This window comes from Triturus cristatus, chromosome 1_2, assembly GCF_964204655.1.
Source record: "Triturus cristatus chromosome 1_2, aTriCri1.1, whole genome shotgun sequence".
Lineage (NCBI taxonomy): Eukaryota > Metazoa > Chordata > Amphibia > Caudata > Salamandridae > Triturus > Triturus cristatus.
Genome location: NC_140580.1, coordinates 760,915,182 through 760,941,498, shown reverse-complemented (window position 1 = coordinate 760,941,498; position 26,317 = coordinate 760,915,182). Strand labels below are relative to the sequence as shown.

At 48.3% G+C, this 26,317-nt stretch overlaps 1 protein-coding gene across 2 annotated transcripts in view; it reads right to left on the bottom strand.

Moving 5' to 3' along the window:
* Positions 1 to 26,317, bottom strand: part of VCL (vinculin) — a 319,126-nt gene that overhangs the window by 99,773 nt on the left and 193,036 nt on the right. For both annotated transcript variants that reach the window (XM_085608721.1, XM_085608720.1), the window contains exons 16-18: positions 24,243 to 24,545; positions 16,833 to 16,954; positions 16,526 to 16,711 (exon numbers count right to left, since the gene is read on the bottom strand). In XM_085608721.1, the coding sequence (XP_085464847.1) occupies positions 16,526 to 16,711; positions 16,833 to 16,954; positions 24,243 to 24,545 (611 nt within the window). The remainder of the gene's footprint in view (positions 1 to 16,525; positions 16,712 to 16,832; positions 16,955 to 24,242; positions 24,546 to 26,317) is intronic.

Sequence of the window (26,317 nt, the reverse complement as noted above, 5' to 3'; positions counted from 1 at the left end):
TTTTCTGAGCATTTTGGTACTTGTAGTCCATAATTTGTAATGGGATAAGCAGGGCAACAGGTACCAAAATGCAAAACTTATACCGGATGAGCTACTCACCAAGTAACCTGCGAGCTATGTTACTTTTAGTCTATATAGCTGCCCACTAACTTTTCATATTCTTGATTGTTATAGTGGTAATCAAAACAGTACTTGCAGCATCAGCAAAGATCCTTTTCTCTCAATGTACTAGGATGACATTCTCAAAGTACTCTAGTAGACTACTTGTGTTATCATGGGGAAGACTAAATGGCTGAGTGCTGCAGGGGTCACTAAGATGAGTACCTGAACTAACTCTTACCAAATCATCTCGTATCTTTTAAATAACCGGGAAGAGTTACATTCATTCATATTGTGGGAGGCTGGCAGACACAATAGCCCTTAATAGTTCAAAGTCCATAGGTTCCAGAAATGCCAGCGCAGAGAACCATGGAGTTTATGCAAAAAAAAAAAGCAGACAAATGCAAACCACTCTAAGGCCCCTATGAAAAGAAAAGTAGGAATACCATTTCGGTACTTGCACACTTGAAGTAGCAATAACATATGTATCTAAGTATCTGCTGAAAGTGAAGGTCATAGTGGAGAAGTGTGGCTCAATGGTTAGAGCGGCAGACCCTGATGCAGAGGTCTGGCCCGGGACCAGTGTTCAATTCCCGCCTTGGCGGGTCTTGGGCTCAATTTCCTCGGACCCGCTATTTCTCGCCTCGGTGGCTATTCTAATCATGGGTCCCACTCTGCAGCTCTGGGCAATAGCTTGCTTAATCTCCACAACTGCCCCAACAGCGCTGGGATGCCTGGCTTCACCTTGGGGGTGCCCAGGAGTGGACATTTCACAGGGAAAAGCCAGGAAGGGTTCCACAGCCGTATGAGTACAGCGCCAAGACACCCTAGGGTAGCAGTGCGCTATACAAGTACAACACATTTACATTATGAGAGTGTCCGTGAGAAACTGAGAACAACATTAGGAAATCTTTTATTCCGCATTTGTGCGAACTACCCCCCTCCCCAATCATTCTTTATTTTTAGGTTTCCTCTGGAACATATTATTTCTGATTTAGATGGTAACTCATGTTACTACCAGCATTGGAGATTATAGGCCAACTGCAATGGGTATATTCACTAGAAAGCAACTACAGCGCTGCGTGCTTCTTCATCGCAATTTCCAGAGATTTCCCTAAATAAGAACATGGAATTTCCTCCATGTGTATTTTACATCGGATCAGAGAACGGTGCTAACTTCATGTGTACACTGCCATTCAGATGGCAGTAACTGTGCCAGCTCTGTGACAGACAGAAGTACAAAGCTATCTTCTTAAGTACATTGCCTCCAAATAGGTTTTCTCATTTGTTACATCTTAACCAATACAAGAAGCGTTCTTCACCCTACTTCCTTAATCGGCTGAAAATGACCCTTCTATTTATTCTATCCATTCTATTCTGCCCATCTCGTCTTCCAGAAATATTAGGAGCTATGTGCAACTCTTCCTTCAGGTTATCACATTTGATGTTTTAGTTATATCACATTAGAACAATATGCTCAATATTGACCTTTAAGGCTACAAATTAATCATGACCTTAGTTTTTCTAACTGGTTGATTGTTCTTTTGCATTATTTGATTTTTAGGTCTATATCTTTCATTCTGTACAGTCAGTTTTCAAAACCTTTATATAACTTCTTTTTAATGTTGTCCCTTTTCTCATACATCTCACTATTTTCCATTACTCTGCGGTGGTTACCTGTTCTTTTTTGGCTGTTTTTTAATTTCATGTGTTATTTACCATCTGAATTCATGTGTAACCCCTTATGTCCAAAACAAACAGTGGCCTTGTCTCAGTTTGGAGCATACAGCTTCAAATAGGAAAAAAATAATCTTACAGCTCTAACCATGCATCACAGTCGCACTTCTTAAGGCAAAGCGGTCTCTAAAGGAATTATATGAACCACAGACGAGGAGGAGATGTTTTGGTAAGATCCGCATAATTCTAAAGTGCTGCCAAAGGAAGAATAGGCAACAGCAATCAGGCACTGTATTCATAGAGGAAGATTTTAAGGAAAGCACAGAAGGCATTCCAAATGAAAAAAAAGACAACACTCACTTCATCTACTTCTCTTTATCCAGCATTGCCGAGAATGGACTAAAGGTCAAGCAGGTAACTAAAACCTACTCGACCTCAGGAGGGAAAGTACCATGGTGAGGAGCTAGCACACAGGTGAGAAATCAATGAAAACTTGTGTGCATGCTGGGCTACTAGGGGAACATGGGATTAAGTCAAATGCCATCACTCACATTGCAAGGTAGCCAATGGCTCAAGTGGGCTAATCCACTTCTCTCTGCTGTGGGGTGCGGAAGTGTCATGTGAATGACAGCTGAGCAGACTTAAGGATGAAGTGTGTGTGTATATATATATATATTTGGTCTATGAATTGTTTTGACTTGCAACTGTATATATATATATATATGCACACACACAGTCGTATTGAGGAAACGTGTGCTAACTTGATCTCTGGAAACGTTGGACAGTATGTGCGGAACTAGCGTCAAAGGGACATATAAGTTCTGTTAATTGGACAGTTATGTAGCAATATCATTCATATTTGGGAAATGTTATGCTATCATTATGTGCTGTCTGTCGCCGCTAAGCACTACTAGGATGGTGATATGTTAAAATTACTTTCATGGTGATTCATGTGATCTTGTCCTTCATACATTGTTGTATACTTTGCAAGTGTAGCATGCCAGGCTGAAAACTGTCCTTTATTTCAAATCAATATAACGTCTTTAAATTGTGAAAGGGTCTCGATAAATCACCCATGTACTTTCTGGGATAGCTCCATCCTCATTCCCTTAATCACCATCATCTAACCTTCAATTCACTAAAACGATACTGGTTAAGGACGACTTTGCTGAAAGAGTTCATTAACTCTCTTGATGGTCTTTTAGTGTCTAGTGAGGCTGTTTTCAAAGCATTCTGGAACAAGTGAGCCTAATATTTATTCTCTGTAAAATGTGTCACTGCCTGTGAAATTCCCTGATAGAAGCCTCAGAGAAGAGTCCATAACTGTTACAGTGAATCTTGTGGCAGCAAAACGACAAGGGGTTTGTCTGGTACACTAACAGTTATAGGCTGAAAGGTGTGTTGCAGAGCACTCAAGAGATTGGTCAGCACCTTAACTCAAGAAGGAGCCGTTCACAGCCCATATACATATAGAGACTAACTCACTTGCAGGAAAGGTGTGCAGCAACAGCAGAATTATGAACACTCTAGCAGAACAAATGATGCTAATTGGTAGGTAGATATATCTGTTGGAATGCCCATACTTCACACAACTGAGAAATAATTTGTGACCTTCTTCCATGAGGATGTGTAAATAAATGGCTATCAAAGTTAGAAATGCCAGCCAATCCTACCTCTGAGATGCCTCAAAATGATGAGAAAGAATAATTATGGAGGAGGATTTTAACATCAAAAACTGTGGTAGAGTGCATGGACTGAAGATGGACCGTAGCCATCCTGTTTTCTCTTTGACAATAAAACAGCGGTAAAACCCCTGACCGGTTTAATGTTAAGGCTCAAACTTCACAACATCTTACAGGAAAATTCCCTAAGCTCCAAGCGTGAATGCACTCTCAGAGAAACCAGAACCAAAGCTCATTTTGACACTTTCATGGCACAGAAACAAGCGGTGGTATCAGAGTGGCTCTTCTTTTTAGAAGATTTCAATTTCAATTTATATCTCAGTTCTATGTCAGAATAATGTAAAAATATCATCTGACAGGAATATTGTGTCCCAAATATAGTTTATAAAAATATCATCCTTAGATTTTCTAAATTTGTATATATTTTTTTTTATTTTCATTATCCACAGTATCAAAATATCAATAAAATACATACAAATCTGATAACAAGGCATAAAAAGTTATTAATTTCATTCAGTTATACCACAAGACGAAACTTAAATTAGATTAGGTTATCCTTCAACAATTCATATGATCAATCATTGTCCCCCATATGTATATACCTAATTTGCGTTTCCTTGATCCTTTCAAAGAATACAGACTATGCTCCAAATTATATATATTATAAAACCGGGCTTGCCACATTTCAAGAGTTGGTGCTTCCAGCTGAAGCCAAGAAGACGCTAGACATAGTCGAGCCACCGCCAAAGCGATAAAGAGCAGAAACCGGAATTTAAACACGAGTTTTCCTTGCTCGAGATCCTCGCCAATCCCCAGCAACATCATAGAGGCAGAAATTTTAACGCTGACCCCCAAGATTTCTGTCATGAATTTCTCTATATGTTGTATATATGGCTCTAGTTTAGCACAGTCATAGAAAATATGGAGACTATCAGCGTTATCCGTGCCACATCGGAAACATTTGCCATCATTGCCCCTTCCCCATTTCATCATCTTGGCCAGAGTATGATAGAGATTAAATATGGTTTTAAGACACTGGGCTTCAAGGTTCGCCGACAGACAGATTTCCCCGGCAATAGCAATTGCCTTCTCCATAGACACCCCTGGCTCTCTCACTTTTGCTGCCCACTTACAATTTTGTTTTCCCAGATCATCCCTCCTTGAGGCCAATAGGATTTTATAAAGAACCCCTATCTTTTCTTGGCCCCTAATAGTTTCAACTATTTTAAGTGGTACCATTGCCGTGGGTAATTTGCTCAGGAAGTCTCGTATTTGTAAGAATTAACAAAAATTATTCTTATGGAAAAAAAAATTCTGCTAAATCTGTAAAAGCAGCATAAAGCACCCCAGCCTCATAAAAGTATGCCATTCCGTCTCCAGCTACTTGGTCATGAAATATTGATGGCAATATGCCTACAGCCGTGGTTGGAGTATAAAAATGTAATCCCCGAATTTGTAAATATTTTTGGACTACATTCCAAACTTTGAAGGCTGCCCCTAGAATTTTAAAACGTGTTCTTTTATAATAGCTCCTATCCAATTTCTTGAACAGACCGTTCTTGACCTCTTTACCTAAAACGATCTGATAAATTGAGGGAACCTGGCCATATTGCTGACATCTTCTCCATTCAGCATTATCCGCATATTCAATAAGAGGCAAGAATAGTAATAGAATGTGAAGTCAGGGACTGACCCCCCCCCCCCCCCCTCTCTGGGAAGAGTCATAAAGTGCATTGCTCTCCGGGGTTTCCCAGGAGCCCACAAGAACTTAGCGCAAAGTGCCTGCAGATGTAGTAGCTGGGCATGGGATACCTCCAGCAGTACTGACCTAAAGAAATACAACACTTTAGGTAGTATATTCATTTTAAGGATGTTAGCTCTACCCACCAAGTAAAGATGTTGGCAGTCCCAGCTGTCTAACGACTGCTTTACCTTGGTAGTAATATCCCCCCAAATAATGTCAACCAGATCTTTCAAGTTTTCTCAGATCTTAATTCCCAGATACGTGACCTCCTTAACCACTCTAGGAACGCTGCCCATGATCTATTTAGTACACAAAATCTGGGTTTTTCATGTATTCATCTTATAGCCCGAAACCGCGCCGAACTCACATGCTAGGCGTTCTACTTCAGATATAGACGTGAGAGGATCCGATGTTATGATGGCAATGTCATCAGCATATGCAAAGACACTGAACTGGTCTTCCAAAACTCGAAAAGGTTTAATCTGGGTGCTTCTCTCTAGCATTACTAAAAAAGGATTAAAATATAGGGAGAGCAGGGGCAACCCTGCCATGTGCCTCTAGAAATTTTTATAGGGTCTGATACCAGACCCATAGAGCAGATCCTTGCCGAGGGCGATCGATATAGTACTTTTACAGCCTGGATGAAACCCGGACCCAACCCAATCTGCTGCATAACCCCCCCCCCCCTCCCCCCAGATGAAATCCCAAGCCACACGATCGAACGCCTTCTCGGCATCAAGTAGGATCAGCCCTAGGTCCCTGGCTTCGACCGGAGCGATGTCAAAGAGCGTCACAATTCTGCTAATGTGCTTCACAGTCCCCTGGCCAGGGATAAATCCATGTTGTTTTGGGGAGACCAGGGGCGAAATAACCTTTGCTAACCTGTTCGCCAGGATTTTGGCATAAATCTTCCCATCACAATTGACGAGAGAGATCGGGCGATATGACCCTGGCAGATCCGGTGGCTTATCTTTTTTCCTGAAGATGACAATGTTGGCCTCGTCCCAGGATTGCGGTGCGTTTCCCATTTGGGCGGCTTGAAGGACGGCCAACAGATCTATTTTAATCTCCTGAAAAAGGCCCTTAGATTTTCAGTTACTCCTCCAGTGGAACGATATCTTTGTAAAAAATAGTTAGGACATAATATTTCTGTCAGACAATATTTTGGTTAGAATATTCTGGAACCATATGTGAAATCTTGCTTTGATAGCGGATAAAACTTGAGAAGATGATGTATTCCGAAGGCCTAATAGCTGAAAAATAACACAACCAAATTGCCTATCTCAGTCTTTAACTACGGGAACAACTTCACATTGGGAGTTGTAAGTTTTATGTGAAAAAGCAAACACATTTCCTTATTTGTCTTGTAAAACAGAAGTGCTTAACATGGTTCCAAAACTGTGACTGAGGTTCATATTTCTATGTAGCTGCTGAAATGCAGCTCATCTCTTTAGGTTAAGTATGAAAGAATGTTATTTTCACAGCTCTAGTCGGAAACGGTAAGAGTAATTCCATTGCATTCCCAACATGCAAGCTATTGCCCACCGATAGAGAAGGCTTTACCTGTCACTGGGCCAGTTCAGCACTCTGGTAAACTTTCTTACACCCTGGGATTTACATACCTTTGACTTTTCACCTAGCACTGTTCAAGCAGGACAGTGCTCTTTGGACAAAGGTGCAGAAGCAATGACTTACTAAGCAGGCAGGAAGATTTCAATGAATAATTATCGGTTTGTCTTGAGGAATTCTGAATCTCTTGCCCATTTTTTTGTTTAATGATGGAATTCTGAATCTCTTTCCCATTTTTTTGTTTAATGATGGTGGTAGAAAATATGTTGTTATGTCTAGGCTGCACATTTCAGGACCGGTTCTTATCCCAGCAGGGGTAAAGTATTACTATTTGCTTTCCCTGGGGTAGGGGGGCACTCTGGGAAACCTCTTCAGTGCATCTCTCATATAAGTCAGAGTGCAACTGTTGAGGATGAAGCAAAACATCACTACAGGATGGCTCCTCTTCCTATGAACTTCAGGTGTAATGGGTAATGCAGAGAGCTCTGAGCCATCCTAGCTCAAAAAGGACCGGACACCACTACATGCAGATTCCTCGGTGATGCATGCTGAGTGAGGGTAAGCTTCAAGAGCAGATGTGTACATGTGAACCATGGCTTGAATCCTATGTGAAATGGTTTGTGCCCAATGGCGAAAGAGGGCGAGATAAAATGTTAAAATGAAACATTTTCCAAAAATATTTTATATCAACATTTTTAAAAACTATATTTAAGAACCCATAGAGAAGTGGGATCACATATCTTAAAAATAACGTAACCCCAGAGATGTTTCCACTCAATAAGAACCAATGGTGGATGTAAAAGGATAAGTTGGTGTCGGACTAAAAGAGCAATATGCAGTTGTGGCCCTTAAAAAATATCTACCGGCACATCTTGTCACAATGAATGATACTCCTCTGGCTGAAAATGCTAGGGTCAACAGAAACAGACACAAAATAATAGATTCTAGCCAGCAGGAGTAGGTAGATACACGCACCACTAATTAACCTCTCTCTCCATTTCATGCATCATCACATTACTCAAGAGCAGCAGCAATGCACTGAAACTTGTGTAGCATAAGACGTAAAAGATTGTGCTGCTTACAGAACACACAAGGGATCTAGGCTCAACATGCCGCTCTATCCTCACAGAACAACTAAACTGAACAGAACAGAACATACCTTCCCACAATACAACAATCCAAAACAACCCAAGTTCATAACCCTAGGAGGGTGTCATGTGTGTGAAAACCCAATATATGCAGGCAGTGCTAGGCACTTCGAAAACCTCAACTCCTATTTTGCAGAATGAAAATGTACACACCTGAATACACAACTCAAGGTCATAGCATAACTCAATGAATGAAAGACAAGTGGAGAAAACAATATGTTTTAGTGATCATTTTTATAAGTCCTTGAGGGAGATTATGCCCTCATCCACGGAAAGTTACTTTCCAATTCTATCAAGCTTTCATCAACAATGCTGCCCCAATGTACTTTAAGATGCATTATTCGCAACTAATGTGCCCTCAATTCCGTTTGGAGAAAGCCCAATTTTCTGCTCCTTGGGAAAATATAAAACATTATCCCATAGTGAAATTCTAATCAAAGAGTAGTACTTAAGATTGTTGCTGTGCTGCACAGCCTCCTGTTTCTAGCAGCATATAAGTCCCTTTCCTGCAGCACAGACTGCTCGTCCAAAGGGCCTCCGGAGGATTATTTTGCTGCACATATCCATTTTTTCTCCAGGGAATTCATGTATGCCTGTTTTGCTGACCCAACTCCCACTGCCAACCACAGGAGCTCATTCAATCATTTCCTGATGCAGAGTTTTCACTTTAGGGGGGAATGGCTACTTCTCAGCCGGAAAAAAACCCATCTTCATTAGTACATTGTTTCCTCATGCAGCACTGCCCAGTACCCTTGGGAGTAATCGTGTTTTTCAGATGCTTCCAGTCCCACCCCCATAATCCCCCCCCCCCCCCCACCTCCAGGAACGTATTGTTTCCTTTTGTGCTGCAGGACTATCCTAATGGACTTGAAGTGCATGGGTGTCTTTCCTGCACCACGCCATACTTGCAATGCCATTCAAAACAGTTCACGGGATGTTCTCCAACTGCAGAAAGCCCAGTTCCAGGAGGGCACGGCTCCCTTCCCTGCTCAAACACACAAGCTCTTCTCCTGTAAGCCATGCACACCCTCCCACCGTCCTGCAAAGTCATCATGCAAAACGGATGCATGGTGTCCTTTCTAGCACAGCCACCCCTCTAGGAATGCATATGTTCCTCAACGGATCACGGTTCCCAATTTCTAGGCGTATTGGTCCATCTACTACTGCACACTCAGTCACAAGTGCTTGGATACTCTCCATAATGTATCATCCCTTACCCATGTTGCCTCCCTTCCTTGGTCTCCCAGAAAGAGTCATTTCCACCTGTTACAAAGCCCAACTCTAAAACCCTCCACACAGTCCAAGAGAGCAACATGTACAACAGGGTCTCTGGGCAGAAAATTGTTAGTTGCCATTTCACATACCAGTTGACAGAAGGAATATGCTACTTACCAGTATGCATCTGTTCTTGGCATGTAGAGCTGCAGAGTTGTACACTTAGCATAGATCGCCATCTGGTGTTGGGCCCGGATGTTTGCAGTTTGTTTTTCTTCTTGGACAGTCTTTGGAAGTCACGAGTTTGGTGACTCCTCCTTCGGTCCGTACTGCGCATGGGCTTCGGCTCCATCCTCAGATTGTTTTTCGCCAACAGGGAAATGATGGAGCTTGGTAATCACAGTGAGAAACCCATGTGTGTAGTATCTAAATAAGATGTACTGGAACGGATACAGGTAGCCGGGGAGGCGGGTGGGCGTGTACAACTCTGCAGCTCTACATGCCAAGAACAGATGCATACTGGTAAGTAGCATATTCCGTTCGAGGCATATGAGCTGCAGATTGTACACTTAGCATAGATTATATAGCAGTACCCAACCCTAGCGGCGACCACCGGTATCCGTTGCAGTGGTTTGAAATAGTGTCTTTAGTACAGCCTGGCCCACTCTAGCTTGCTGCTTGGAATGCACATCTACACAGTAATGTTTTGTGAAGGTGTGCGGTGTAGACCATGTGGCTGCTTTGCAGATGTCATCTAAGGGTATATTCCCTAGAAAGGCCATAGAAGCCCCTAACTTTCTTGTAGAATGGGCTTTAGGCGGAACAGATAATGTTCTTTTAGCCTTTTGGTAGCAAATCTGTATGCATTTTACAATCCACCTAGCTATCCCTGATTTAGAAATAGGGTAGCCTTTATGTGGTGGAGAGAAGGAAACGAACAATTGTTTAGTCTTCCTGAAGGGTTGCGTTCTTTGTATATAGTATAGCAACGCCCTTTTCACATCAAGTGTGTGTAAGGCCCTTTCCGCAACAGATTGGGGTTGCGAAAAGAAGACAGGTAATTCCACTGATTGATTGAGATGGAAGGGGGAAATGACTTTGGGCAGAAACTTCGGATTTGTGCGAAGTATGACCTTGCTGTGATGCATTTGTATGTAGGGTTCCTGTATGGTGAACGCTTGTATTTCACCAACCCTTCTAAGGGAAGTGATAGCTACAAGGAAAGCTGTTTTCCAGGTGAGAAACTGTAGCTCACATTTGTGCATTGGTTCGAAGGGCGGACCCATTAGTCGTGTGAGAACTAAATTTAGATTCCATACAGGGGAAGGTGGTGCCCTGGGAGGAATTACTCGTTTAAGGCCTTCCATGAAGGCTTTAATAGCGGGCACTCTGAAGAGTGATAAATGCTGTCTGTTTTGTAGATAAGCAGCGATCGCTGCTAGGTGTAGGCGTATGGATGAATATGCCAGGTTACACCTGTGAAGATGGAGCAGATAGCATATGATGTGCTGTATGGATGCATCTAGAGGGTTGATTGTATTGTTACGGCAGTAAATTACAAATCTTTTCCACTTTGCGGCATAGCATGCTCTAGTGGTAGGACGTCTGGCTTCCATGATGATGTTCATGCAATCAGGGGGAAGGTTAAGGTATCCGAATTCTAAGATCTCAGGAGCCAGATTGCCAGGTTGAGCTGAGCTGGGTCCGGGTGCCTGATTTCTCCATGGTTCTGGGTTAGGAGGCATGGGGATAGGTGCAGTTTTTGATGTGGCACCACTGACAGTTGTAGTAGCGTGGTGTACCACGGCTGCCTGGCCCACGTGGGAGCTACCAGAATGAATGTGAGGGAGTGCTGTTGCAGCTTCCTGACCACTAATGGAATTAGTGGGAGAGGTGGAAAGGCGTATGCAAATCTGCCTGACCAGTTCATCCATATCGCATTGCCCTTGGACAATGGGTGTGGGTATCTGGCGGCGAAGCTTGGGCATTTTTTGTTTTCGTGGGTGGCGAAGAGGTCTATGTGAGGATGCCCCCACTGTTGGAAGAATGGGTGAAGAACTTGTGGATGCAGTTCCCATTCGTGTAGTTGTTGCGTTTGTCTGCTGAGCAGATCTGCCATGGTGTTTTGTACGCCTGGAACGTGCTGTGCCAGGAGAAAGATGTTTTGGGGAATTGCCCATCTCCATATGCTCTGGGCTAAGCGGGAGAGCTGGGGAGAGTGTCCCCCCCCCTGTTTTTGTATATAATACATCGCAGTCATGTTGTCTGTGCGAATGAGGACTGCTTTGCCCGAAATCTGTTTTTGGAAAGATTTTAGGGCTAGAAAGATCGCCAAGAGCTCCAGATGGTTGATGTGGAGCGATTTTTGCTGTGGCGTCCATAGACCTTGCATGGTGAGGTGTAGGAGGTGCGCTCCCCAGCCGGAGAGCGATGCGTCCGCTGTTAGAATCACCTGAGGAACCGGGTCCAGGAACGGCCGCCCTTTGGAAAGGTTTGTGGTGTTCCACCACTGCAGAGAGTGATGTGTGCGGCCGTCCACCAACACCAGATCCGTCAGCTGACCCTGGGCCTGGTTCCACTGTTGTGCTAGGCACTCTTGAAGTGGACGCATGTGGAGTCTTGCATGGGGCACTATGAAGATGCAAGACGCCATCATTCCTATGAGCTTCATAAACACTCTTGCTGGAAGAGAGTGTTGAGGAAGGAATGTTTTGCGTAAGGCTTGAATGCTTGTGATTCTCGCTGAGTTTGGATAGGCAATACCCTTGGAGGTGTCTATAGTGGCCCCGAGATATTGCTTTGTGTGAGATGGTATGAGGTGGGACTTTTGGTAGTTCACCGTGAAGCCTAGCTGGTGGAGCAGTTGGATGGTGCTGTTTGTATGTTGCACACATTGGTGGTAGGACGCGGCTTTTATCAGCCAGTCGTCTAGGTAAGGGAAGACGTGAATATGTTGACGTCTGAGGTGTGCTGCTACTACTGCTAGGCATTTGGTAAACACCCGTGGTGCGGTGGTGACCCCGAAGGGGAGAACCGTGAATTGGTAATGTTGCCCGTCCACCACGAACCTGAGGTATTTCCTGTGAGAGGGGTGTATTGGAATGTGAAAGTATGCGTCTTTCAGATCCAAGGTTGTGAGAAAGTCTCCCTGGCAGAGGAGTGGGAGGACTTGTTGTAGGGTGACCATGTGAAAATGGTCTGAATGTATGTAGGCATTTAGAGGCCGGAGGTCGAGAATGGGTCTGAGGGTCCCGTCTTTCTTTGGTATTAAGAAATATAGGGAGTAGACCCCTAGATTTTGTTGATTGACGGGGACCTGCTCTATAGCGTGTTTTTGGAGGAGTGAGAGTACCTCTTGTTTGAGCAGTGTGGAATGTTCTTGAGACATTGGACGGTGCCTTGGTGGGATATTGGGTGGGGTAGATGTTAGTTCGAGACAGTACCCTGACCGAATGATTTGGGTCACCCATTTGTCCGATGTTATGGACTCCCATGTGTGGATAAAGTCTTGTAGTCTGCCCCCGACCGGAGTGGGATGGTCTGGGGGGAGCGGAGGGGAGTCATTGTGCGGGTGGGGTGGCAGAACGGGTGTTGTTGGTTTTGCCCCTGCCCTTATTGTTGTTGCCTCTGTAACCACCCCTTTGATTGCCCTTTGAAAAGGTATTTTGAGGAGGGGACTTGTAGGAGGTAGAGGCGTTATCGGTGGAGGAGCCTCTGCCTGTGCCACGAAAGGACGAGCGTCGAAAGGAACGTTTAGAGGCTTGTGTTTGGAGTGCCCCTATAGACTTTGCTGTGTCTGTGTCCTTTTTCATCTTTTCCAGCGCTTCGTCTACCTTTGGCCCAAAGAGAGTTTGTTGGTCAAAGGGGTGATTGAGTATGGACGCCTGGACTTCAGGCTTGAACCCTGAGATCCTGAGCCAGGCATGGCGACGAAGCAGGACACTTGTATTTATGGCTCTAGAAGCAGTGTCGGCTGCATCGAGGGCACACTTAATGGAGGTGTTTGTAATTAGTTTACCCTCCTGTATCAGGTCATGAGCCTTGCGCTTGTGTTTTTCTGGAAGGTGCTGCATAAGAGCCTCTAGTTCGTCATAGTGTGCTCTGTCATATCGCGCAAGCAGTGCTTGTGTGTTTGCAATGCGCCATATGTTTGCAGCTTGGGAGGCGGTGCGTTTACCAGACGCGTCCAGAAGTTTAGATTCCTTGTCTGGCGGTGGGGCTTCTCCTGAGGATTGGGAGTTAGCCCGCTTTCTAGCTGTGGAGACAACTAGGGAATCTAGGGGAGCAGGGCCCTTAATGCATGCAGGGTCTGTGAGTGCCGCTTTGTACTTCTTCTCTATTCTAGGGTTCAGTACTCTGGCCCTGACAGGGTCTTTGAACACCTCTGTAGCGTGCTTGGCGACACCCTTAAGCATGGGTAAAATAGAAGTGGATTTGTCTTGTATGTCAAATGTGTCCAGTAGGAAGTCTTCTTCCACTGGTTCACTGTGCATGTCCACCCCATGGTAGTGTGCTGCTCTCTGCACTAAATGATGAAACCCTAAGGAGTCCTCTGGAGGAGACGGCCTGGATGGGTATAGGTCGTCCTGAGGTATATCTGGTATATCAGGGTTATTGTAATCCTCCCATGGGTCTGGGGTCCCTGGTGGAGTGGGATCCATTGGGACGTCCGCCGGGTAATTGTCCGGGTCCCCATCATCCGGATCTGGGGATGGGGCCGGATCGTAGTGAGGTGGAGGTGGCGGAGACCTGGGAGGGGGAGGGGGTGGAGGTGGTGGAGGAGGTAGGGGAGGCGGTAGTGGGGAGGGCACTCTGAGGGGAGAAGTAGCAGAGTCCTTTCTTTTGGGTGGTGGAGGAGGAGCCGGAGTATCAAGGCGTCTTTTCTTGATAATTAAAGTCAATAGTCCAGTCTTTGGATCTTTGGACAGAGTCTTTTGTAGAGGGTCTGGTGTAAACAGAGCCAGTGGCGTCGAATCGTCCGTCGGCACCGGTGATTTCGGAGCCGAGGACTTCGATGGTTTGTGTGCGCCATGCTTTTTTGGGGCCTCCTGTTTTTTCGGCGTCGAAGGAGTTTTCGGCGTCTGAGCGTCGGTGCCGACAGATTTATGTTTGTGTTTGGTCGGCACCGAGAGTCCAGGCTTCGGCACCGGTGGCTTCGGAGTCGAGCTGGATATTGCTTTCTTCGGTGCCGGATGCTGTTTTTCGGCACCGGGCGTCGGCTGGCTCGATCCCGAGCTGCCGTGAGACTTTGGATGCTTCGACACCGAGCCCGAAGGTGGGGTGATCGAAGCTTTGGTCTTGGTTTTGCCCAGGCCGGCAGGCGAGGGAGTAACCTGAGTCTCTTTGGTTTTGGGCGCGGGGGTGGGAGGGGGCACAGTACTCACGGCCCGCTGCGCCGGTGTGATGTCCTCCACGTCGGAGTCGTCGGCTTCGGAAGCGCTGACGACGTCTTCTTCCTGCTCGGTGTGTGTTTGCCCCGAAGCTTCGGCGCCGTCTCCGAAGATGTCCGGTGGAGCTGCAGACGATGAGTGCGCCATGGTGCGTCGAGCTTTTCGATCCCGGATGGTTTTCTTCGATCGAAAAGACTTACAGGCGGGGCAGTCTCTGGCCTCGTGTTCTGGAGAGAGGCAAAGATTACACACCTGATGGAGGTCGGTGTGGGGAAATTTAGACCCACATTTTGGGCACTTTTTGAACGGAGTCCTTTCCATCGGCCGGGACCGGAGTCGAGGAGGGCCCGAAGGCCGGTGCCGATGTACGGGATGGAGAAAAGTGCCGCTTCGAGAGATGAAGATGATGATGAAGAAACTCGAAGATACGAGGATTTTCCGTCGAGGCTGGAACCGTAGAAGTTCGAAGCCGGAGCACGAAGTATCACATCCGAGCCCGATGGCGGAAAAAACCAATCTGAGGATGGAGCCGAAGCCCATGCGCAGTACGGACCGAAGGAGGAGTCACCAAACTCGTGACTTCCAAAGACTGTCCAAGAAGAAAAACAAACTGCAAACATCCGGGCCCAACACCAGATGGCGATCTATGCTAAGTGTACAATCTGCAGCTCATATGCCTCGAACACAATGCTTTATGAGCCCCAGCATACATACATCCAGATACACATATTAAAACATAGAAAACAAAAAGGTTATAGACATGGATAAAGGGTGATTAATAGAAACGTCCTGCAGGAGAACAAGCATAAGAAAGTTGACATATGGATGCAAATTAAAGTTGACTCTTTACTCCGCCCTAGGCAGAGGGAGGTTAGGAATGCTGGGCATCTCTTAACTGTAAGGGACATGAATATCCAGATCACAGGACCATGTTGTTAGCAGTCATGCTGGTGATTTGGCATTCATTCCAATAAAACTGGTATTGCTACTGCAGCAGCCAAAGAGCCAGATGAGTTCCCCTGAAGTGGGCAGGTAAGGTCATTTACAGGACTCCTTCAGCATTTACACTCAACACCAAAAGCCTTACCCCCAACTCTGATATTCCCGCGCTAGCTCTATCTGAAGCCTACCAAGCGTCATTCAACAGTGAGGTGCTGTAGAACACAGTTGTCAAAAATCACAAACATTGTACCACAGAAGGGTTAAGATTATGTCATTTTTGTAGTTTCTGGTGTTAGAGACTATGAACTATAAACATTTCTTGTTCCACTACAGCCCGAATCTCTGTCTCCAAAGAGCTGTTGAAACTATAAGCTACCTAAACACAGTAGCCCCTTTCGTTGTCACGAGGATGTTCAGCAAATGTATTACTTCTGTGAGAAGAACTCTCTTAGAAACAAGGGAATGCTCTTGCTTATGTTTTTGCAAAACAGAATGGCTTTACATCAATAAATTATTTGCTAAACATGCTGCTCCGTAGCAGGTTTATATTTTAACTCTTTTGAAAGTCTCTGCTACGTCATCGTGAACAGTCCCAGAGAGTCCCTTGGAATGGTGCAACGGATACCTTAGAATAATAATAATAGAACATTCTTGATGTCATACTAGTGAATAGCAATGTATCTTCTTTACTTGAAAGTCTAAATGCAAAGAACCAGTTTACTGGCTCATACACCTCGGCAAAGGGAAATATACAGCACTGAAAAGTAAAAGTGGTTTGGCACAAGAATAAAAAGAAGGAGTTCTCCTTGGACACACTATGGAGCTCTAAGAGCTGATGCAGAATTTTGCAGAAACAGTACACTACTAATACAAATAATGGATATTTGTCCTACAAATAAAGTCATGAAAAAGGAGGACGCAGCCAGAATGGCAACATCCCACCATGCAAAATGAAAGATAAACCTTTATATTAGTCGGTTAAGGCTGTGAAGCAGCAAAACGAGCTCTGGGCACGGATAGGGTCTCGTTCGATGGATGAATTTGCTGAGTACTCTTTACCTTGCTAGACCACTTCCTGGCCTCCTCGTGGAGCTGCTGGGCTGCCACCATGATAGGCTGGTTGACTAGTTCCCCAACTTTCATCTCTGGGAACTCCTCATCCTTTTCTTCGGGAGGAGGGGGCCTGGGAGGAGGAACCTCTCCCTCGGGTAGTGGTGGTTTGGGCGGAGCAGGTTCATCGGTCAGCTGAACAGGTATAAAAACAAATTTTGAAGTCAGAGAAACGATGGCGGCGACAAGGACCTTGTGTTAATGATGGAGGCAGAAGACAATGGTTACAATGCTTGGAGCCATATGAGACACTTACATGAAGCTGCTCAAGATCGGGGGGAGGAGGGAATTCAGGCTCTGGAGGTTGGAAGGCCTCACGGACTCTAGCCACTGCTCCCAAAATCCTGTATCCAGAATCAAGGAAACCTTTCTGCAGATCTAAAAAGATACAAAAGTGCTTAAACACACAATACACATACACTGTTCAGCCCCTCAACAAACAACCTCTAATCTGGGCACCAATACCAGCTACTGGAAGGTCAACAGTGTTACCGAAACACTGAAGCGCTCTGTGGAACCAGCTAGCAAATGGGTTCAGAAACCTCCAGTGAAAAAAAAGAACGGAAACAAAAATGATAAAAAACCAGAGATCAAGGTAGGATCAAACGCAATATGCAAGTGAACACCCAATCCAAATATAGGTGTTTGGAAGTAGTACTGAATGGCCTACGAACATTATGGACTGGGAGATGAGATGCACAAGCAAAAATCAATATAGCAGAAAAGAAACAATAGGTATGTCATGCTCATCAGAATGTACAACTAGGGGGCGTGGCCAAGATGGCGGGGTGAGCGGACGCTTCCTCCCGCAGCTCCTCCGGCCCGACTAAGCTCGAGCCCTTTTCGTACGCTTTTCTCCCCCTGCTGATGCTCAGCGTGTGAGAGGAGTGCGGCGGAGCACCTGGCGCGCACGTTGATGTTGCTTTGGCCCTGATCGCCTCGGGGAAAGTACCCCAAAAGTCCGATCAAAGTTCGAGGAGCGACGGAGAGCCTGGGTTGCGGAACGAATCGGAGTGCTGTCCGGGCGCCTCGGCTGGGCCTGGTGCTGAAAGCTGACGATCTGGAGGAAGTCTGACCCGTCGCTCGACGGAGGATAAAGGGGCTTTGCGGGCTGGGACCCGGCGGCGTGGTGGAGGACTTTGGACGTGTGCTTTGGCGCTCAGACTTGTGTCGGCGACGCCCGCACTGTGTGGGCCCCGGTCTCTTGGCCGAAGTACGGCAGACTCACTGTTGGGGTCGGACCATCTGGACCCTTGTGTGTGACTGAGTGAAACCGGCTGTGGAACTTCTCAGATTACTGTGTTTCTAGGGGGCCCCGGTGGGGTCGCCGGGCCTGGCCGATCTGCCCTGCCCCGCCCTGCCACCATTTTGTCCCCGAGGGATCGGGGTTGTTGGCCTTCACCGGAGCCTTTGCTGGCGGATGTATGTGCCCGCCACCGCTGCTGGGCTAACTCTCTGAGGGACGGGCTGATAAGGAGCCCCCTACTATAGCTTTCAATTGCTGTCTCGGATGGGCGCCCGCGGCTGGCGGTGCCCGGACTGAACCGCCATCTTGTCGCCTGTGACGCAGCGACTCTGCTTGCAGGGGGATCCCCACGTCGAGCGCTTGCCAGCGGCTGGGCATTCCTGGGGCGGCTGGACCTGTGCCCACTCATCGACTGCAGCGTTTGCGATGACTGGAAGGGGCGGTTCGAGGAAGGGGGACCGCACCCTGCCGGACATGCTTGGCAGGGCCCAGCAACTGCGGGACAGAACACAGCCCTCGCCGGGGTCTTCCCGGCCTCGGCGGATGTGACTGGGGGGGAGCCACCGGTCACGAGGTCCTTTATGGAAGACCTGTTTAGCTCCCTCAAAGAGGACTTCCAGACGCTGAAGCGGGAAGTGGCCAGCGAGGTCCGGGAAGTGCGTAGAGAAGTGGAGGGCCTTGGCGAGCGAGTTGAGACGGTGGAGACGGAGTCCCAACGTCGGGACGAGGAGATGGTCCATCTTCAACAGGACGTTCTCCGCCTCCGGGAGCAGTGTGTTGAGCTCCAGGCCCACTCTGAGGACCTTGAGAACAGGTCACGGAGGAACAACATCTGAGTGCGTGGTGTGCCGTCCACGGACGAAGGGACCGACTTGGAGGGCTATCTGCAAGACCTGTTCCGGGAGATCCTGGGGGAAGCTGCAGACTTCCCTATTCGCATTGATAGGGCACACAGGGTTGGCCGGCAGCGTCAGTCATCGGCACCCCCACCGGACATTTTGGCTTTACTGCCCGACTTTTCGCTGAAGGAACGCATCATGACTGAGGCCCGCAGGAAACAGCCCCTGACTTTCCGGGAGCGGCCTGTAGCGCTTTATCAGGACCTATCCGCCATCACGCTGCAGAAACGCAGGTCCTTCAGGATTGCCACTGACTTTCTGCGCGAACATGAGACGCCGTACTCTTGGGGACATCCCTTCCGCCTGATCTTCCGGTGGAATGGGGTGCTGCATCAGCTACGCTCCTTGCAGGACATTTGTGGGGTCCTGGGGCTTACGGCGGCGGAGGAGGAAGGGGCTACACCGTCGTGGAGGCGCTCAGAGAGACGGAGCCGGCGGAGGTCGACGAGGAGACAATCGGCGGCCAGCGCAGGGCGTCCTGATTCCCCTACTATCAGGGCGGACATGGCCGACGCTTTGAGGGCGGCGGCCAGGGACTCGGCCGGCTCCACCGGCGTGGCCATGACGGCCTAACACTCACTCCGGGGGGAGATGCTCTCAGCTTCTTTAATGCTGGGTATGGGGCGGGGGGGTCAGGAGGGAGCGGATGGAGTTGAGTGGCTGAACGTCCACTTTGCTTTTTTCTACGGACTTGCCCGTTTGGGGCTTGACTGGGACAATGGGGTGTTTAAGTTTGCATTTGGCTAGTTGCCATGGTTGTGTTTTGGGTGGGTGTAGGGGTTGTTCTGGGGTTGGGGAAGTCCCGTCCGATGTCGTCCGTGCCCACGCTTGGTCTGTTTTGGCTTGTCCCGCGCAACTGCCCCGCGCGCCCCACCCGCTGATCCCTTGCCCATTGCACAGCGTTCCTGATCCCCGGGAGGAATGTCGGCTCTAAAGGTAGTGACCCTTAATGTTAAGGGTCTGAATAACCCTGTGAAGCGCAGAGCGATCTTATCTTTGCTGGAGGGGACGCAGGCGGACATTTGCCTCTTGCAGGAGACCCACTTATTGTCCCGGGATTGCCATAGGCTGCGCTCTGCTAAGTTCCCCACCCAGTTCTTCTCCTCGGCAGCGAACAAGACTGCGGGGGTAGCCATTCTTCTAGCGAGCTCCTTTAGGGGGGAGGTTTTGTATAAGTATGCTGAACAGAAGGGGAGGCTTCTTGCGTATCGCATGCGCTTAGGAGGCATAGCGTTCACGGTCGGCTCCGTTTATAGCCGAAATGACCACCAAGAGCGTTTCTTGGACTCCGTGTTGGTGGACGTCACTGCTTCTCCCGACCGCCATGTCATCTTGGGGGGAGATCTTAATATTGTCTTCGATTCTGTGATGGACAGGTCGGCGCAGCGCTCCCCGCAGATGGGGGAACTGTCCCAGGCTGTGAAGGCCCGGATTGCGGAAATGGACTTACACGACCTTTGGCGCTCCATGCACCCCACTGATAGGGACTACTCTTACTTTTCACACGCACACCGAACCTACTCACGGCTGGACTATCTTCTGGTGAGTGGACCGATGCGCGCCGCCGCCACAGCGGCGGACATTGGGGTCCTGACCCTGTCTGACCATGCACCAGTCGCCGGCGTTTTCAAGTGGCCGGCGGCCTCTCCCTCTAGGGGGGTGTGGCGCCTTCGAGATACCCTTTTACACAAAAAGTCTGTAGTGAAACGCATTGAGGAGGTCATACAGGATTACTTAACTCACAATAGCAACACCGACACTTCACAAGCGACACAGTGGGCGGCATTGAAGGCAGTCCTCCGGGGGGAATTTATTTCCATCTCCTCAGCCGAAAATAGGGAGCGGCAACGGAAAAGGGACGAGCTGACCGTTCAGGTCCGGGAGCTTGAGCAGGTCCACCGCCGTACGGGGGCTCCAAGGGTGTGGAGGCAGTTGAAGGCTGCGAGGAAACTCCTGTCGGCACTGGATCTTGATAGGGCGGAGTATGCCGCCTTGCGCTTGAAGCATGCCTTCTACACTGGGGGGGGACAAATGTGGTAAGCTCCTGGCACACCGGCTCCGGGTCACGCGGCAGCGTAGCGTCGTGAAGGAACTGGTGGGTACGGACGGGGTGGTCGTTTCTGGGGACGCAGAGGTAGCGGAATCCTTCCGCAGCTTCTACGAGGCGCTGTATGCTGAGGAGCCCTCCTCGCCGCCGGACGCCGAAGACTATTTGGAGTCAGTGGCCCTTCCGGTGCTGGATCCTGCTCAGGCGGACCATCTGGAGCGGGATATCCATGTTGAGGAAGTGATTTCCGCTATAGCGCGGCTGAAGCATGGTAAGGCCCCGGGTCCAGACGGGTACAAGTCTCTGTTTTATAAGGTTTTTTGCACGGCTGTGGCCCCTGTCCTTGCTCGGCTATTTAATTCCTTCTCCGAACCGGGAGCCATCCCACCGGATCTCCTGAGTGCGACGGTCTCGGTAATCCCGAAACCTGGGAAAGACCGGGCCTTCTGCGGTTCGTATCGACCCATTTCGCTTTTAAATGTCGACCTCAAGTTGTATACGGGGATTCTAGCGTCCAGGCTGGGCCCGCACCTCCCCGGACTGGTGGAGGCGGACCAGGCTGGCTTTGTACCCGGCAGACAGACGGTTGACAATACCAAGCGGGTGACGCATGTTCTGGAGAAGGCCTCGCGGGTCCCGGGGGAGCGGATGCTGCTGTCCGTTGATGCGGAGAAGGCCTTCGACAGAGTTCATTGGCCGTATCTCGAGCTGGTTCTCAGGAAACTGGGAATCGGTGATAAGTTCCGCACCATGGTATTCAACTGTTATAAGCATCCTTCGGCGTCGGTGCGGGTCAATGGGTGTAGCTCCGGTGGATTTGCTATCGAGCGCGGCACGAGGCAGGGCTGCCCCCTCTTGCCGCTTCTGTTTGCCCTCTACATGGAGCCGTTTGCTCAGAGGATTCGCAACAACCCGGATGCTATTGGGGTCCAGATGGGCCAGTATGTCCACACGGTTAGCCTCTATGCGGACGATGTCCTGTTGACCTTGGACGACCCTAGGAGGTCGCTGCCTGCTTGCATCCAGGAACTGGACACCTTTGCACGTGTGGCCGGCTTCAAAATGAATATGAGCAAGTCGGTGGCGTTAGATGTGTCCCTGGTTGCGGATACCAGGAGGGACCTTCAGCGACTCTTCCCCATGCAGTGGTCCTCGTCCACGGTGCCATACCTGGGGATTCTGCTGGCGCCCACATTACCGGAGATGGTTGCGGCCAATTATACCTCCCTCAGCAGGAAGATCAAGGAGGAGCTTGGCCGCTGGAGCAAGGGCCTACTGTCCTGGCTGGGGCGAATCGCGGCGGTTAAGATGACGGTGTTGCCCCCAGATACTGTATCTTTTTCGGGCCCTACCTCTCCAGCCCCCGGTGGGCTGGATACGACAAACGCAGGCTGACATCTCCCGCTTTGTCTGGCAGGGCCGCAAGCCGCGGATGAAGAGGGTCCTCTCCACGCTTGCTCCGGAGGCGGGGGGTCTCGGTATCCCGGACCTCCGCAAGTACTTTCAGGCGGCGCAGCTGCGATATCTGGTGGAGTGGAGCAGGTGGGAGTCCGACAAACACTGGCTTTTTCAAGACCAGGCAGTGGCGGGCCGCACCTTACAAGAGGTTCCATTCTTGCGCCGCGCGCATCGCCCCCCTAACCTTTACGCCTCTTTTGTTACGCGGGTCCCCCTGAGGGTGTGGGATGCAGTCTGCGAGGTTCGGGGCCTTACCACCTTCCCTTCGCCGTTCACACCCATAGTGGGTAACCCGACTTCTCCCCAGGGATGGAGCCGGGAGCTTTTTCCCATTGGGTGCACGCGGGCTGCAGGGTGCTCTTCCAGATCTATGGACCGGAGGGCGTGATTCCTTTTCAGCAACTTCGGCGGGAATTCGGCCTGACGGAGCTGGACAGATTGCGCTACATGCAGGTTCGGCATTGGGCCCTCCAGCCCCAGGTGCGTGACACCACTGCTCGTCAAATTACACCGTATGAGAGGTGGTTGGTTACCCGGACCTCCGATGCTAAGCTAATTACCGATTTGTACAAGTACCTACAACCCCCGCCGTTTCACTATTATAACCCAGGGAGGGAGCGCTGGCACAGAGAATTGGGTAGGACACTCAGCCACAAGGAATGGGACAAAATTGCGTATCGGGCGCGGCACTCTGCTTATCATACGGGCCTTACGGAGACCTTTACTAAGGTGTCCACTTATTGGTACTACACCCCGGAGAGACTGTACGAAATGCATAGACACACTGACAAGGGGTGCTGGCGGGGCTGCGGGCAGGAGGGTACCCTCTCACACAGTCTTTGGGATTGCCCCGTGCTGACCGCTTACTGGAAGGAAGTTTTGGACGAGGTGGATAAGCACTTTGAGATAGAGCTGCCGCGCTTTCCGGCGTATGTCTTGCTGGGCCTCCCCAATGACCTAATGTACCCACTGAAGTCCCGCAGGGGTAGGCAGATCGCGATTGCGCTGGGGTCTGCGGTCCAGAACATCCTTATCCACTGGCGCACCACCACTGTTCCCTCCATTACGGGTTGGTTGCATAGGCTCTGGCATGTGCTGGGAATGGAGAAGTTGCCGCTTACGGTGGCGGGGGAGATAGACCAATTTGAAGAGCTGTGGCAACCCTTCCTAGCGCTGCTGTCCACCGAATTCCGGGAGCTCACCAGCCCGAGGTATCTTAGGCTTCTTAGGCTGACGCCACCGGTGATCCCGGCGGACTAGACTAAATGTGAGACGGGATCCTCGGGGGGGGGGGGGGGGGGGGGGGTGCGGGCTTTTTGGGGCGGATAAACCTAGTGCGGAGCCATTGGACGGGGGAGTTGGGGTGTTGTTTCTATTCTTTTTCCTTTACTGGGGGGATGGGGGATGGGGGGGGGGTTGGATTGTGCTTTGTTGAGTTGCTAATGGCTTTCATTGCTCAGATTTGGGGTGTTGGATATGCACGCGGGGATTCAATAGATTGCATTTTTTGCCTTTCATTTACTGTGCTTTTCCTCTGGACCACCGAACTACCCTTCGCCAACCCTCCTGAGTTGCACCTTTTTCTTTTACTGTATTGTATGTAACCCTAACCTCCTATCCCCCTCCCCCATGTTTTGTTTTGTCTCAATAAAAATGCTTTAAACCTAAAAAAAAAAAAAGAAGAATGTACAACTAGCCATTTCTGGGGTGACTGTTCTTGCAGAACAAAAACACATCAATCTGATCATCTAATGTTTGTTCCCCAATTTTAACTGCAACTAAAAATGTACCTTTTCCTTCACTCCAACTAGAGACACCAGACATCCACACCAGACTGTGGAACCATAGACTTCATTCTTCTTCAGACTGGTTGAAAATTCTGCACCTTACCTTAGAAGCTCCAGTCACATAGGCTTTTTTGAAAACCACAAACAACATCCTCAAAATTCTTAATGATACAGTATCAAACTCTGGTGAGGAATGAGCAGCTTGAGCTGAAAATCTGTAAATTCTTACTTGGATCAGAAATATTTCCTGCCACGGCTTTAGCATCCATCACCATGGGAGAGATGGTCTTGCTTAGCTCGTCAGATGCATTTTTCACAGCTTCACGGAATTTGGGGTCCTCTGAATTCTCCACTTCTCTTTTGGCCACCAGGAGGATGCGGTTGGCACGACGGGCAATGCTGGTGGCACCTGCCACCAGCATCTGGGGCTGCACATTTGCCATGGCCACCTTGCATTTGTCAATATCCTTCTTGATGGCCTCCTCAGATGCATCCAACAAAGACTTAGTATCAATTGCTTCATCCACAAGCCCTAGGTTGAGAAGTAAAAACGCAGAGTAAGAACAGTATTCATTGCAAGAGGATCCTAAACTGCATCTATGCAAGTCATAACACCCCTGTAGGGAGATTAATAGATTATTTATAAACGTGAAAGTTATTGATGCCAATATCACATGGTCAGGCTTAGAAGAATGGCTGAGAAGGACTCATGGCTAGGGAGGGCAGGAGGGAAGAATTTAGAGTAAGATTTAGAGGGGGATGTAAAAAAGCAACCAAGCCTCACGTGCCAACAAGACTCCTTGCAGCAGCACCAGGGAAGCTCACATATACAGCCAGGAAAGAGCCATGTAGATTTACACAAAGGCCACACCAAGAAACAGGAGAAAAAATGGAAACACAGCCTCTGTAGGGAGTGCTGGGATGAACATTAATTAGTAAAACAGTGGTGATTTGCTCCGTTAGATTTTACTGGCCTGCCATATGATTCCTTCTCAGCAAATTCAACAATCTGCATAGATAGTGAAGTGGACATTCGACAACAGAATACAGCAAAACTGCAAAGGGGTTGGGGTACTCAAATTGTAACCAGGCTGTAATTGAGGTAGCTAATGATCCCTTATACAAGGATGTAGTGTGGCCGACGGTTAATGGAAGCTGAATGTCAATCCAGTGACATAGTTTGTTTTTCTCGACATTGCTGGTGGGGAGTGTGCATGTAAGTGTGTGCATGCAACAGCAAACAGAGCATAGGTGAAGGGTGCCCATGGAGGACACAGTTTGATGTAAGCCAGCACAGGATGGTGGTTTTCCTGCTAGCTATTCTTTCTGTGTGGACGTGACAACTTCTATATCCTTTGTTCACCGACACCAATCCATACATGGAAACTGTAGTTCTCGGTTTGTGCTACCCTCCAAAACCAGTTTTCTTTCCAGTGTAGCTTAACCTCAGCTTCCTGCTGCCTTTGGCGTGCTGGGCATTTCTCACCTACCAGGGAAACTTGGCTTGCAAGAACCTGCTTGGCCTATCCATGCTAGCCCAAAATCCCAGACAGAGATGATAACGCCCAGAAAAGACACTTTCTGAATGAAGGAGTGTTTGAATTTTGAATGAAAAGTAAACTTTGTAAAGCTATCCTACCTTGGCCGCTTCCTTAGCCAGAGTTCATCATGTAAGGGGAATTCCTAAAAAAGCTACCCGTGTTCTCTGCTACAGTAGGTAGATGTCTGTTCCTGCCTAAAAGTAAATGCCCAGCTTAGCTTGCACCTAATTATTTCCCTATATGGCCCAGCTGTACATATATTGTATATATGCAAATATGTTAAAGATTTTGTACAAATGTGCAATTTTGGGTAACAAATAATGAGCGTGAATTAGTAATATTATGATAAATAATAGCCATTCCCACTGTATTAATGATGTTGCATTTAAAACAAAATTAATAGAAATATTTAGAAGTATGATTATTATATAGTTTAATTATGCCACATTTTCGCGAAGACACCATTTTAATAAAATGGATGTAGTTTCTAGCGGTCTGCTCGTTTTGCTACTGCTTATTCCCCCTCCCAATCAACGTCCCGATGCGAAGCTTCTCTCCCCACATTTTCCACAGTGCAGTGTGACGTAATTGTCTGACTCTTCGTAGAGGATGTATTGTGAATGAAGCTTTCCATTGTGTTCATGATGTAACTTTTCTTGAAGAGCATTTCCACTGGAGGAGCAGATACTGGTGTGCTAGCACACTATTGTATTAGTCTTTGTAAGAGAATGTCTCGTATTATGTTTTGCGTTACAGGATTTCT